We start from the raw sequence: 16,006 nt of genomic DNA on the forward strand, positions 1-16,006 counted from the left end.
GAAGTTATGACATTTTGAAGTTTTGCTAATTTCTGGAAAAAAATGCTCTTGTACAGTGGATATGAATATGCAAATGAGTGATCTATGTTATAACCTCACAATTTTCCATTGGTCGTGTACAAAAAAAAAAAAATGACAAAAATTCAATGTTTCTGTCATTGAAGTCTGAAACATGATGTTATTCCTGGTTGAATAACTTAAGAATAGTGATCAGTTAGACATATGAGGATTTGAGCCCCGTGCATAATTGCGTTTGAATGGAAATTTCGAAATTTCGAAATTTCATGTACAAACTATATGGCAAGTTGTGAGGGGATGACATGCTCACTCTGCCATTTGCATATTCATATTGACTGTTCAAGAACTGTTTCCCCTAAAATAGCGAAACTTCAAAATGTCATAACTTCCTTATTTTTCATCCAATTTCGATCAAAATAGTGTATATAACGTTGAACTCGTAATATTACTCTTTCTTATCAGTCTAACTTATATTTGGACTGGATTTCCCCTTTAAGCTCTGAGTGATATCTCACCTTCAAGATCATTGAGGAGAACAGCACTTCACTGAACTTGTCCTTGACCTTCAGCTGACCACACATTGACACATAGACTGGCGATTGAAAATTCTCTTCCATCTAAAACATGGGGAATATTACAATATTTCCAGATCTCGTAAAAAGTACAAATGCATTGGTACAGAAGATACTGTTTCTCAAAACTTATGTCACTTGGAAGCACTTCTTTAATTTGTTGTCTTCTGTGTTATTTCTTCAAGAAGCCATGTTAAAGACAGGGAGCAGTAATGGTTACTCTTCTTGATAAGTCAGAGTGATTCATTGCACATCAAAACAATCACCTTGCTTTTAAACACTTAATCCTATAAAACTCCTAAAGTATTCCTGGGCATACAGAGGATTTTTGAAGGGGGATGTTTATAACTTTGGGGTGTGCAGGCAGCTCTCTACTTCCCTTCAGCAGGAAACAATGAAGACCTCATGAATACGGACTATACTACACCCTATCCATGTTTCCTCTTTCATGTCCTGTACCTCAGTTCACTTGCTCAAGTCAGGAAAAAGGAAGAATTGTGCATGAACAGTGAGATACTCTTATAATGAAAATCTTGAAATATCTACAGTTCGATTCATAGCCTGTGAAGTTATGGTGGTATGCATTAATTTGATGCTTTCATATTATCAACTTTTATTCACTTGCTGGAATCATGAAAACTAGAAGTTGAAAACCCAGACAAGCAAGTGCTCAAAAATATAAACTTTTTCACATAATAGGAGGCTGATATATGTGACTCTCCATCACAAAACCCACAAAAAGTCGCCAGACATGGATTTTTAGTTAAGGGCAGATTCTGAAAGAGCAGACTCTAAGCTTTACAATGATGTATAGCTCAATTGAAATGGACTCTCCTAAACTTATCTAATTATTGGAAAGAAAGCACACACTCTGGAAAAGTGTGAACCAAGAAAAAGGGCTCTGAAGTACAAAGTCTATATGTCTGTCTATTCAAGTGCTTAATCTTTACCAAACTGTGCTACCTGTGCAATGAATGGGACAAAAAAACAGGATGTAAACCACTGGAGCAACAACAATGAAGGAATTATCAGATTAACTTGAAATTGATTATGCTCTATTACCATATTCTGACCATGGATAATGCCAACTTTCAAAGCAGTAGTGTTATCCTTTCAAAAGTTATTAAGACTTGAAAGTGAGGAGTGTGTACAAAAAGGAGTTTAAGAAATGAAAAAGGGGACTCCAAGACGTACCTGATCATTCTGTTCTCCCCCAAAAAGGGTTGCAGAATAACTGTTGAAAATACACTTTCCCATTGATGTTATGATCCCAAATTAAAGAATAATGTAGAAGAAGGATATTTCTTTAAGAAAATATGAAAAAGTCAAGATTGACTTAGTTGACCCATTTCACCTTTTTTTTTAGTCCTCACGTAAAATCAAGCGGTGCGACATTTTGTGCGTTTTGTGATGCACGGTCACATATATTCACATCAGGACTAACTCAGAACATATTGATAACAATACATGGATTTATTTCATCAATAACTACACTGACTTTTACCATACCAGAAATCACTGGTTTTCTATAGTGATATGCAAATATGAAGCTTTTACCCTCAAGCCTTGTCACTTACAGTTGGCAGCAGAATTATTCAAATCCCTTGCATTATGGACACTCTGGCAAATTGAATTATACATTATACTTACTAAATCGTGAAAGTGGTGAACAGATAGTTTATTACAAATGCTTACCCGATCAATAGTCTTTGATTTGCATATGTAGTTAGAAACTTTGATCATTCATGAATGAAGAGATACGGTCCAGTGAGCACATTATGGTCATTTCAGACCTTTCTGTGATCACTGAAGCATGACTGGTTATGGTCTGATGATCATGATTAATTTGTTTTGTTTTTATTGAATTCTAAATAATATTTTGCCATACTATACACAACTCTTAGCATTTCAATGGGTTATATTCATTTTGACATAACTTAAACTTTGAATTATTAATATCATGGCTAAACCTCGGTACAAACTCTATGGTGGCAACTTTCACTAGAAATTAGTTCATTTAAATATTTTTGTACAATGAAAAATACCAATTGAAATATTAAGAATCTTACATCAAATTCAGTCATATTGTGTCACCTATCAAAACATTGAGTGAACAAACCATGTTCAACAAAGCATTTCACGTTACGCTTCAGTGATCATCGAAAGGACTGAAAATGACCATAAATGTGCTCACTGGACCATATCTCTTTATGCATGAATGATCAAAGTTTGTAACTATATGCAAATCAAAGGCTACTGATCTGTTATTTACTTGTAACAAAATATCTGATCACCACTTGTATGATTTAGTAATAATCTGCAGTTATAATGTAATTCATTATGCTAGAGTGTCCAAAATGCAAGAGAGGGGTTGAATAATTTTGCTGCCAACTGTAGAACAGACAACTGATTGTACACTTCAAAACCTTTGCACATGGACAATGAGAACTCTTACAGTAAAAGTCTCAAAAGACCTACAATTTGATCCATAGCCTGTCAAGTTATGGTGGCATGCATTCATTTGATGCTTTCATGTCATCAACTGTCTATTCACTTGCTTTAATAAAAAAAGAAAGAAAATAAGAGTCAAAAACCTGTGAAGCTCATGTATGTATACTTTTTACATAACAAGAGAGCAAAATAAATTCACATCATAACTAACGCAGCACAATTTTTGGTAACAATTCCTGGATTGGTTTCATTGAAAACCACCTTTACAGAAATTCAAGCTTTAATTGTGTAAAGCATGCCATTACATTGTAAAAATCTTACATTGCACTCTCCCTATGTCACTTCCCTCTTCCACTCTCCTCTTCCTGAAAGTCCTCTCTTAACCCATTCCTCCAAACTTCTCCAAGAGCCTCCAATAGTCAGCAAACAGTAATCAACCAGGCACACTGTGCCATAAGCTTGAATGAATGACTGAACTTTTGGTAAGTTAGAAAGAGTAGGCCCCTATACAAAACTGTTGATGATGCCGATGCCGACAACAGAGAAGTGCAGGGGAGACAATGCAGGGGAGACAATGGTCCTTTCAAAGACATGGTGTTACCGGGTCTAGGGCAATTACCCCCTGGGCAATTACCCCGCACCCTTCCCCTGGCCCTAATCCTAATCCTAATCCTGAACCTAACCCTAACCCTAACCCAAACTCCTAACCCTAAACCTAACCCTAACCCTAATCTTTACTCTAACCTTACCACTAACCAGTATTTGGCCGGGGGGTAATTGCCCTCTGGGGGTAATTGCCCGGATACGGGTGTTACCCCATGGTGTTACCTGAAACCTCTCTTCCTCAACTTGAAGTTATCTTAATAAGCTGGTGAAGACAAATTTTTAAACTATGCTACTTGTTTGCACTCTAACTGTGACCCGCCATGTCAAAAGGATCCTTAAGTCACTGATGGCTGAGCTGAGAAAATCGAGTTTGAAGTCAGATCATCAAAATCGGTCAGAACCATCAAATTTTTGTTTTTGGCATAATTTTGAAGTCTAATGTTTTGTCTATCATCTGTTGAAATTTCGAAGCTATTTGGTCGAAGGGAAAGCAAGAAATCAGACCAGTGTTTTTCTGGGCCATGATTCTCTCGACCTTTCAACGGAACAGAAACGTGGTAACTAATTGGTGGTGCATAGACCACTGGTGCTAAGCTTGAATGAACAAGTTGCTAAGAGCGTACCTTCTATTATCATGATCAGGAGGTGAAAACTGTGTTACTTCATCATGAGCACAATTGCGTCAGAAAAAAACTTAGAAGGCGGTTTTCTCGAAATGCTTATTTCCTAGACCACGCGACATGCTCTCTTAAAACCATTGATATCTCCACAACAGAGTACTTTCATGCGTCGTGCTATATATGAAATTAAAGTGGAAGAGTAAGGAAATAATGTCACGTCATTTTAAGAAAATCTACCTCCCCCGACTTTTTGATTCTTTTGTTAAAGCGGGTCACCTGCATCACAAAACCAACAAAACGTCACCAGAAATGGATTTTTAATTAAGGACAGATTCTTAATGTTGGAAAGAAGGCACACACTCTACTGGGAAAGTGTGTACTGAGAAAAGAGGCTCCGAAGTACAAAGTCTATTCAAGCGCTTAATCTTACATGTTGTCTTAGCTGTGCAGTGATGAGACAAAAACAAAACAAAACAAAACAAAACACCACAGTAACAACAATAAAGGAATTATCAGATTAAGCCAAAATTGTACATACTCTATTAACAAATTCTCTCCATGACTAATACAAACTTTCAAAGCAGGATCACCATCCTCTAAAAAGTTGTTGAAAAGTGAAAAGTGAAAGTGAAGAATGTGTAAAGGATTTTTAAGAAGTGATAAGGGGCCTCTATTGAAGACGAATCTAATTACACAATTTTACAAAAAAGTGTTCTAGAGAATCTGCTGAAGACATCATTTCCCATTTGTTATATGATCCCGAACTTTAGTGTAATGTAGAAGAAAAATTGCTCTCTTAGAAAATATGAAAAACTCAAGATTGATTAGGTTGACAAATTTCACCTATTTTGAGCCCTCACGCAAAATCAAGGAATGCAACTTTTTGTTGGTTTTGTGATGTACAGTCATGTATGCTTGCAAGACTATGCAAGATTGTTGCAAGCTGGCAGGAAAGCTTGCAGGACTGCTTCATGACGCTTCAAAACGCTTCATAAAATGCTCCTCTGGACCACTTTCTAAGAATTCAATGCCTCTGTGCCCAACATTTAGAACTGAGAATTCAACCGCAACAACCATGCCTGACACAAGTCAAATGCCAGATCAACCGAAGCTGTCTCTTCCACCAAAGCCATGGTGCCACCATGACCCATGCCACCAATAGGTATACATTGCAGGCAAGAAACACTGTATTACAAACAGGAAGCAGACACAGTGAGAGTCAAAATCTAAATCAGTCACAGGACCAGACTACATCAACTTTCCACTTGAAGAATTTAAATGCTAATGTGGTCTGCAGGAAATTCAGTAACTGACAGCAGAGGACTTGTCCATCAAATGCAAATTACTGTTTCAAGTGCCTGTTTGTATGCCTGCAGAACTGTCAAAATGGAGGCACACACAGTTATCAATTATTGTACCATTGCATCACATGTATTTTTCTTCCTTTTCTTCTCTTTTCTTTCTTCTTCTTTTGTTACTGTTAATGCTGATTTTGTTAATGCTATTGTGTTTTCTAGTCTATTTGTATGAGTAGCAAAAGTGCGCTTAGAAATGTCAATATGAAGCGCCATATAAATGCAATTATTATTATTATTATTATTATTATTATTATGCATAAGAAATTAGTGAAATGATGCTGTAATAACACAATTTCTGTTGTGTGACAACAAAAATGTGAACTATTAGCAATTAAAGGTTCACAAGAAGTCCACAATCTTGGAGCCTACCCAATCATGGTTGCTATGTAATTTTAAATAAGTGAATATAAATAATTGACAAATTAGGCCACAGCAATATCCATCTATCTTCCGCTCTAGAGTGAATTGCATGCAGATTATGATGACAAGAGCACAATCAATCATCATGTAACATTTACCTCCCCAAAGTGCTGAATGGGGAGGACCCTTCTCATTAATGAATAAAAGTTGTGTGCTATGAATAATTGTGACCCACTACAACAAAATGATCCTAAAGTCGGGCGAGGTCGATTATTTGAAGATTGCATGACATGATTTCCTAATCTATCTGCTTTAAATTGATATATAACACATCTTATAGAAATAATCGGCTGCGGAGATATCGATGTTTTAAAGAGAGCATGTCAAGATGTCTGGGAAATCACTGTTTCGAGAAAAGCGCCTTAAAAGTTTCCCTTGACACGCAATCGCGATCAAGGGACACGCAAATCAGTTTTCACCTCCGGACAATAGAAGGTAAGCCCTAGCAACCTCCGAAATGCTCATTCAAACACAGCGTCGGTGATCTCCTCACCGACCAATCAGTGACCAGGATGCCAGGAGAAGCGGCTGGGCATAGCGCACGCCGCCCGCACGCACCAGTCGACTGGGCAGTGTGCGAGCTTCACGCTTCAGTTAGCGGCAAGCAGCAAACTGACCAATGAGATCACTCTGGTCGTTGTTAGGGGCGGAGCCTATCTGTGGCGCTCAATCCAAATTTTCGAACCAGTTTCTGTTTCGTTGAAACGCAAAAAAACATGGCCCAGAAAAATGCTATTTTTTGGTCTTTCCTTACATCGTTTTGCTTCAAAATTTCGACAGATGTTAGAAGACATGTCAGACTGCAATAATATGTCAAAATCAGAAAATCATAAATTTTGACCAATTTTGATGCTCTGATTCCAAACTCGATTTTCATGGCTTCGACCATGCGCGACTTTAGGACCCTTTTGTTGCAGCGGGTCACAATTATTCTACACTTTTGATCTCGAAACACTCTAACATAGTAGTCTGTAGTTTGTCTTGCCAAAGTTGGAGTTGTGCACCTGTAACATACGCCAATTTGTGTGGATCGTTCCATGGCTTGCTCGTTTTCAATTTTTTCAAAAAATCATTACAGGATTATCCTGGGTTTTAAAATCCTCTCTTTCCAGTAGTAGGCATTAAAAAAAGTATAGAATTATAAGACAATTAGAAAATGTCAGTACAGTCTGGATTATGTGCATTTACAAGGAAAATCTTGTGATATAAAAAAAGATAAAGACACACCAAACATAATAAATGTAATAAGAACTGCATGTACATGTATGTACAATGTACAACAAGGAATATGGATGAATATAAAGTAAATGGTTCATAAGATGAAAGAAATTTAAAATGCCCATCCAAGACAGTGGCTGAGTAGGCTTAAAGGAATATGATGTACTCACGTCAGCCAAGTAGTCTCCTTTCCACTTGCGTCTGTGACCCCAGTTTGGACGTCGACCATTAAGGGCTCCCTGGGAAGCTGACTTTAGACGTACCTCTGGCCAGTCCTCTCTTGGTACATTTCTCAGGATTTTGGCTGCCACCCATCTACGGGCATAAACAGTGTTCCATGAAACAGAAGCTCTGAAATTATTCAATTTTATGATATATGAACAGGGCTTTGCACTAACTATTTGACTGGTGGTCTGTTTGGGCCAGTAATTTTTTTATTCTTTTTATTTTTGCTGAAAATGGTATGTAGGAGCCAAAATAAAAGCAAAAGAAACCTTCCATTTTGTATCTCTGTTGGCCTATTGGCCACCAAAAGATAAATTTGGTGAACTCACACCTATTTTTAGGGCCCTGGGCCACTGCTAATGTTAAGCCCTAATATTCATATTATTTTGTTTTTGTAGACACCATTACTGTAGTGTATGCTTTAAATGTATTTGACATAATGCTCTGATGATTGTATTAAGTCAAGATTGCATTTTTCAGATTGCTCCATAAAGTTTAATAGTGTGCCACAGTAGCCATAATGGTTTGAGACCATTGCAAATGCATGAAGTTAGCCTTTTGTTTAAATGTTAAGTGTATGCCCAAACGCATTTAATATCACTAGCATGTGCCCACATTTCACTGTGTGCTGCTTTCCAGTCTCATATTTTCACATGTGTTGCAAAGTAGCCAACGCTAATGTTCTAGCATTGCAAAGAAAACCATTTTTATTCTACCAATTTGCGCTAAAAAAAAAAAAAATACCAGTGTACTGCCTGGTATCGTTTGTCATTTGTTTTTATCAAAATGTTTTCCATAAATTCATAGTGTAATACCATATACATTTCAGTGCACATGCCTACAAGTGCCATAATGTGTCTCGCCCATTCGCGTACAAGAAATTGTACGCGAATGGGATATAACAGATAAAAAGAGATATACAATGATAAAAAGAGATATAAAAGGGTAAAAATCTATGGCAAAAAGAAACGTGCCATAAAAACTTAACATTGGGCCCCTTAAAGTTCATTGACCCCTGCCTGTGACCTTTGACCTTGTGGTGACCATCTACTCCCCAAGGGACATCTACCATCCAAGTTTGGTCACAAACGGACCTATGGATCAAAAGTTATGACCCATAAAAGAAACGCGCCATAAAAACTTAACATTGGGCTCTAAAATTTGTTGACCCCTGCCTGTGACCTTTGACCATGTGGTGACCATCCACTCCCCAAGGGACATCTACCATCCAAGTTTGGTCACAAATGGAGTTATGGATCAAAAGTTATGACCCATAATAGAAACGTGCCATAAAAACTTAACATTGGGCTCTAAAAGTTCGTTGACCCATGCTTGTGACCATTGACCTTGTGGTGACCATCCACTCCCCAAGGGACATCTACCATCCAAGTTTAGTCACAAATGGAGTTATGGATCAAAAGTTATGACCCATAATAGAAATGCGCCATAAAAACTTAACATTGGGCTCTAAAAGTTTGTTGACCCATGCTGTGACCTTTGACCTTGTGGTGATCATCCACTCCCCAAGGGACATCTACCATCCAAGTTTAGTCACAAACGGACCTATGGATCAAAAGTTATGACCCATAATAGAAACGCGCCATAAAAACTTAACATTGGGCTCTAAAAGTTCGTTGACCCATGCTTGTGACCATTGACCTCGTGGTGACCATCCACTCCCCAAGGGACATCTACCATCCAAGTTTGGTCACAAATGGAGTTATGGATCAAAAGTTATAACCCTAATAGAAACGCGCCATAAAAACTTAACATTGGGCCCTAAAGTTCATTGACCCCTGCCTGTGAGCTTTGACCTTGAGGTGACCTTCATATATGGTAAAATGTGAAACTTTGTATGACCCCTCTTCCCTCGAAGTTTGATTGCAATTGAAGCCCAGAGTAAAGAGTTATTGAAGTTTTTGTAGCGTTACGGACAGACGACGGACGGACAGACGCCGCAAGCGATTCCTTAAAAATGACCCAACCTCCGATGTGTCTTCTCAAGCAGTCTGGCTACTGGCACATTCCATCGGTGCGGCTCCGGCCACTGCAAGTTGCGACCATAGTCCCTCATCTGCTTCACTCGCCCAAAGGTGGACTGGACCTGGTTCATGTAGGAGCGCTTGACATACCGTTTGTAAGCTGCCATGATCAGATAGATGGCTCTCATCTTCTTGACCCGCCATCTTGCTAGTGTGCCCCTCCATAGCTGCACCACACCAGATGGAAGTACAAAAGCAGATATGCCTTTACACCATACACATACTACACATGTATCAGGCAATAGTGTGATGTCCTGATAATGATAAAGATCTGCAAATGGAAGATTGATTTTAATTGAAGACTGCCAACTTCAAAGTTTTTGTTGACTTCTATGGAATCAGTTGGACTTTTTTTCTATCCAACCACTTTGTAGTCTTTTTTTTTTTAATTGCAACTAGCCAGCGGTACATAAAATATACTTCACTCATAAAACTTGTGTGGCATGAGATCGTGTTGATCACTACAGTTTTTCCAAATCAATTCAATGTAAATAATGCTGCTGGGTATAGATTACAACAACATTATTGAGTATTTACCTGATAACAGCTAGTACAGTTACACAATATCACATTTCTTTCAATGCATAACACTTCACAACAGCTATATTCTTCAAATTCAACAAATTCTTCCGTCGAGATGTTTTCATTGCAACTGATTGACAAATTGCCCTACATCGACGTAAATAAGCACTGAATTGATCAGTGTTTTAGTAGTAGCCATGATAAAAAAATCATGGGCGTACATACTCGAGCAGGATTCGAACCTACGACCTCCTGATCACCGGACAGGCGTCATCTCCACTAGACCACCGAGCTTTTGCCCGACAGCAAGTGTTGGTTCTAATCCTTATAGCATGCAGCGGGTACTGCTTTGTTATTCAAATTCAACAAATTCTTCCGTCGAGATGTTTTCATTGCAACTGATTGACAAATTGCCCTACATCGACGTAAATAAGCACTGAATTGATCAGTGTTTTAGTAGTAGCCAATCAGTTGCAATGAAAACATCTCGACGGAAGAATTTGTTGAATTTGAATAACAAAGCAGTACCCGCTGCATGCTATAAGGATTAGAACCAACACTTGCTGTCGGGCAAAAGCTCGGTGGTCTAGTGGAGATGACGCCTGTCCGGTGATCAGGAGGTCGTAGGTTCGAATCCTGCTCGAGTATGTACGCCCATGATTTTTTTATCATGGCTACTACTAAAACACTGATCAATTCAGTGCTTATTTACGTCGATGTAGGGCAATTTGTCAATCAGCTATATTCTTATCATATCATTTGCCAATAACACTGCAATATGTTGCAATAGTATTCTTGAAGATAATTAACTGAGAAGAGAACATAGCAAACTTGGGTGGCTTTGGGAAGCCTCCAGGAGGGCATACATGCAGTGTCTACATGTCTACAAGGGGGGGGGGGGGGGACTTCTAGATTCTCCATCATGAACAAAATTGAAACTATAGTCACAAATGTACTCACTCATAGCACTAACTTAGCCCTATTATATCTGGTTCTGGAGAAAAATTTTTAGAATCCCTAATTTCAGGGTTTTGGGGGCCGTGCATGCATGCTGGACAACACATATATTAAAGCAATTTGATACTTGTTTTTGAGTAATCAAAGAATGTCAAATTTTGGCCTAAGTTGACCCAAATTTGCCCCCCCCCCCCCCAAAAAAAAAAAAAAAAAAAATACTAGAGATACTTTCCTGAAGATAGACTTGTTTAGTACCACAGGGGTAACCTAAAACACATTCAAACCTTTGTTCTTGTCATTCTTTCACAGGATGTACCTTGGTACCAGGTACACACCTTCCCTGTACTGGTACTAAATTTACATGCTCTTGTCTCAGGTACAACATGCATGGTAGAAAAGGTATTTGGACTACCTGGTGTGCAGTTTTTGTTGTGTATGTACATATGGAGTGGGAGAAACAGGAGTTGATGATTTAATGACACTTCAAAATGGATGTTGATGTGATACCTTTTGGAGGAAAGTAGCCAGGGCAGGTAGCAGTCTGGTCCTAGCCTCCTCTAGTTGCACAATGGTTCGTGGTGTGCGGATGAAAATCTTTGTCTTGCCATATTTGACATCGTGCCCCAGGGAGAGTTCCTCAATCAGAGTTTGGACTCCCTGCTTGTCATTCCCACCACGGAAATTGGGCCAGGTGTAGCCAGAAAGCATCTTGTATCTGCACATGTTATCACAGTTTTAAACTGAAAATTGAAATACTATAGAAGACTGTGTACCGGTAGTATATATGCTTATTTATCAGGTTCATGCAAAGAATGGAAAGAGATTGGTCATTTTTATTGTACTGTGAGAAGTTGTAATTTTGATACTGACAACTGAAACTAAGTTTGGTGAATTTGACATTAAATTTGATTTTTTGTCTTACTCAAGGATCTGATCTGCTAACTTATCTGTAAATTATCTTATATCCTTCAAAACAACCTATTTCATGATGCGTACATTAGATCTGAAATACGACACACACCATTTTGGGTGACACATAGGTAGTCCTGGTCAATGTGACAATTTGTCTTTTGATGGTTCAGACAAGAAATAATCACATTTTATGAAGGACCACAATAACACATACTACATGGTGAGATGACCCAGTAAATTGGTTAAGGTTGTGCAGACATCCAGGAACATGGAGCAGTGTTTTCTGCCCATTATTGTCAACTTTGGCCTTCACTATGGGACATATAAAATGTCTGTCACAAAAGTCTTTGAGGCCATGAACATTAAAAAGACATATAAAATAATCCACAGACTACATACTGTATTCCTACTTGCAAGGCTCATCATAAAAGCAGCATACTCTTTGTATCAAAGACAACTTTCAAAATGCTAACTTGAGATAAGATGCATTATGTGAATTTTCTGCTACAAATCTGAGTCGCACAACAGAAAAAAACATATATACATGCCTCAGTAAGAATCGTTGGTAGAGCTGCCTAGAAGCAAACCCTGCTCTTCTCACTCTCACATTTTCTAGTAGTCCCAGGTATCTGACTTGGTGCAGGCACCTGGTGTCATCAAAGAGCACTGGAGATTTCTCTTCATTTGGTTTGATGCAGCGGACATAGAAAGGTTCCTAGAAGAGGAGAACAATTTGCCATTACACTCCTGTTAGTCCAAGAGTATTTAATAGTTTTTGACCAGGACATTTTTGGTAACAAGCTGATTTTTTTCAGGATAAGTCCAGAATAATGTCTAGAATAACATACTAAAATTCCTCATAAATCCTCTTTGAGCGTTTTCCGCAATCCAAGATGGCGTCCAAAACGGCTGCAATTGCCAGAAATTCTTATAACTTTTCAACCAGAGAACCCAAATACAAAATTTAAATGCCTAAACATATGTTTTGAAGCATGAAGAACTCAATAAAAATACATATTAAGAGATGTTGATGCATGCAAGTACCAAAATCCAAGATGGCGTCCAAAATGGCCGCCATTTTCTGAAATTCTTATAACTTTTCAGCCAGGTAGCCTCAACACAAAATTTAAATGTCTACCATATATGTTTTGAAGAAAGAAGAACTCAATGAAATACATATTAAGAGTTGTTGAAGCACACAAGTACCGTAATCCAAAATGGTGTCCAAAATGGCCGCCATTTCCTGATTTTTTTTTTTTTCTCCATAATTTTGCAAGTAGATTTCAACTGTACACTTGGAATGTCGAAATATACGTTTGGAGTCACAAGAAACCAAATATAATACTTATTCAGAGATTTTGAAACACAAATAAAGCACTTAAGCACTTTCAGAAATCCAAAATGGTGTCCAAAATGGCTGCCATTTCGTGTTTTTCTCATAACCCTGCAACTACGTAACCGCGATATGCACTTAAATGTATAAATATATATTTTAAGACATAAGGAACCCAACGAAATTTCCGAATCTGTCATCAAAAAGTGTGCACTAGATCTTTCACTTTGAATACAAACTGCAAAAGTTAGTTCCCTCATATTGGAGGGTAATTTGCCCTAACTCTTCAACCACTCACTTCCCCCAATATATATTAAATACCCCTTTGATTAACAATTCCCAAATATTCCTTCAAATGTGTGTAAATGATATCATTATTTTCATTTCTATTCAAGTGTAAAAGCTCCCTCGTGTTGCGTGGGGGATGGGGATATTGAGACTATTATTATCTACTCTTTGAGGATAGACAATTTTCTCAATTATAACACCAAGGGTGCATTAGGCCGTTTAATGACCATCATCGAAATGCAAAACTCCCTCCAGTCAAAAAGTGATCCCACCCCCATCCTCTACTAGCTCATTGCCTTGAATATGCTAGTCTTTATTCTACTTACACTTTTTAATAAAAACAAAAATCTAGTATTTTCATCAATAGAGCGCACCATAAAACCTGTAACCTGAAAAAAAAAATCTCCATTTTGGTGGAGGGTGCATCACCTCATACACCTCCCCCGCATATTTCCATATATATATATTTTCTTACTTTTAGGACAAAAACAAATCTCAGATAATTTCACCAAAAGAGTGCGCTAAATCTCTGAATTTCAAATTGGAAAATCCCAAAATTTCCATCATATGGGAAGGAGTATTCTCCTCTCACACTTCTCCCTCCCCGACACTTTCCTGAATATATATATTTTCCTAACATTTTCAAGTAGAAAACAATTATCGGATATTTCACCACATGGATGCAACAGCTCTGTGAATTTCAAGTCCGAAAATATGAAATTTTCCCTCGTGTGGGAGCAGGCAACCCTATAACCGCACACTTCCATGATTATATATCTTTTTTTCCCCCTTTTTTTGATGGAAAAAATGTAATATTTCACCAATAGGGTGCAACAGATGTCTGAATATCAGGTCTGAAAATGCAAAATCTCCCTCATGTTGGGGGAGGGGGGAGGGGATCCCCCTTCCACATCCTTCCATAATGATATTGCTCATTTCTCTGAATACTAATTTATATCCAATTTCAGACTCTTTCATGGAAATAATTTAATATCTTACCAAACGTTTGCACTATATGTTTCACTTTCGAGTAAAAAAAAGAAAGAAAAAAGGTCCCTCGTGTGGTGGAGGAGTATCCCTTCTCCATGTACCAATAAATATGAGTGCCATATGCTCTGATTTCTATTCATTATATAACATACCAAATCTACAGAAATGAATAAGATAATTTAGACACTATATGTTTAGGTAAGCAATATACTGCACCAAAGAAATTCACTGTCATATGATGAATTACACATTATTTTGTACCACATGTAGACACTAATTTATTATTAGTGTCTACATTTATGTAGCACAGATATCAAAAAGAATTGCTTTAACTTCTCAAGTGATAACTGACAGTTTCAACTGGAACTCACCTCATGGTAGACAAGACATCAAATGCGCTGGTAATAAAAAAGGGGCTAGCACTAAATTTTCATCTCATATGCTTAACAATTGCTTAAGGTGACGAAAATACTGCAGTAGACCATATGTGGTAAAAAGATATTGCCTTCTGGTAGGCTCTCTGTTTAGCAACAAATCTGTTGGTGAAATATTTCTCTCGCAAGAAGGACACACTCCTTGAGTTTAACATCCAAATGCTTTTATTTGTATACTTTACACATAAGAACTATATCTTAAATACAAAGCATTTTATAAACTAAACCAACATTTATTTACATAATTGTGAGATAAAATTGTGACTGCCGCCAGCCATTTTTCACCCCATTTTCCATATTAGGAAGAGCTCGAGCGGTTAAATCAGTACAGTCATGCGTCAAAATCTCTTAATATGTATTTTATTGAGTTCATGTTTTGAAACTTGTAAAGACGCCTAAATTGTGTATCGGGTTCCCTAGCTGAAAGGTTATAAAAAAATCAGGAAATGGCAGCCATTTTGGATGCCATATTGGATTACGGTACTTGTGTGCATCAACATCTCTTAACCCGTTGAGGACGGTTTGATTTTGCTACAACACGCATTTCCCATAGACACCTGCCCGAGTATACTCGGGACTCGTCCTCAACGGGTTAATATATATCTTATTGAGTTCTTCAACCTTCAAAACATATATCTAGACACTTAAATTTTGTATTTGGGTTACCTGGCTGAAAAGCTATAAGAATTGCAGAAAACGGCAGCCATTTTGGACGCCATCTTGGATTTCGGTACTTGCGTGCACCAACATCTCTTGATATGTATTTTATTGAGTTCTTCATGCTTTAAAACATATATTTAGACATTTAAATTTTGTATTTGGGTTACCTGGCTGAAAAGCTATAAGAATTGCAGAAAACGGCGGCCATTTTGGACGCCATCTTGGATTTCGGTACTTGCGTGCACCAACATCTCTTGATATGTATTTCATTGAGTTCTTCATACTTCAAAACATATATCTAGACATTCAAATTTCGTATTTGGGTTCTCTGGTTGAAAAGTTAATAAGAATTTCTGGAAATGGCGGCCATTTTGGACGCC

At 37.8% G+C, this 16,006-nt stretch overlaps 1 protein-coding gene across 1 annotated transcript in view; it reads right to left on the reverse strand.

The window, feature by feature from the left end:
- LOC139728551 (unconventional myosin-Id-like) overlaps positions 1-16,006 on the reverse strand; it is a 105,497-nt gene that overhangs the window by 17,527 nt on the left and 71,964 nt on the right. Inside the window, exons 13-17 of the mRNA XM_071639488.1 lie at positions 12,470-12,636; positions 11,517-11,724; positions 9,474-9,697; positions 7,434-7,578; positions 534-635 (exon numbers count right to left, since the gene is read on the reverse strand). Coding sequence (XP_071495589.1) covers positions 534-635; positions 7,434-7,578; positions 9,474-9,697; positions 11,517-11,724; positions 12,470-12,636 — 846 coding nt within the window. The remainder of the gene's footprint in view (positions 1-533; positions 636-7,433; positions 7,579-9,473; positions 9,698-11,516; positions 11,725-12,469; positions 12,637-16,006) is intronic.

Source organism: Diadema antillarum, unplaced genomic scaffold, assembly GCF_040938485.1.
Source record: "Diadema antillarum isolate AM-2024a unplaced genomic scaffold, OU_Dant_1.0 seq00000183_RagTag, whole genome shotgun sequence".
NCBI classification, from domain to species: Eukaryota; Metazoa; Echinodermata; class Echinoidea; order Diadematoida; family Diadematidae; genus Diadema; species Diadema antillarum.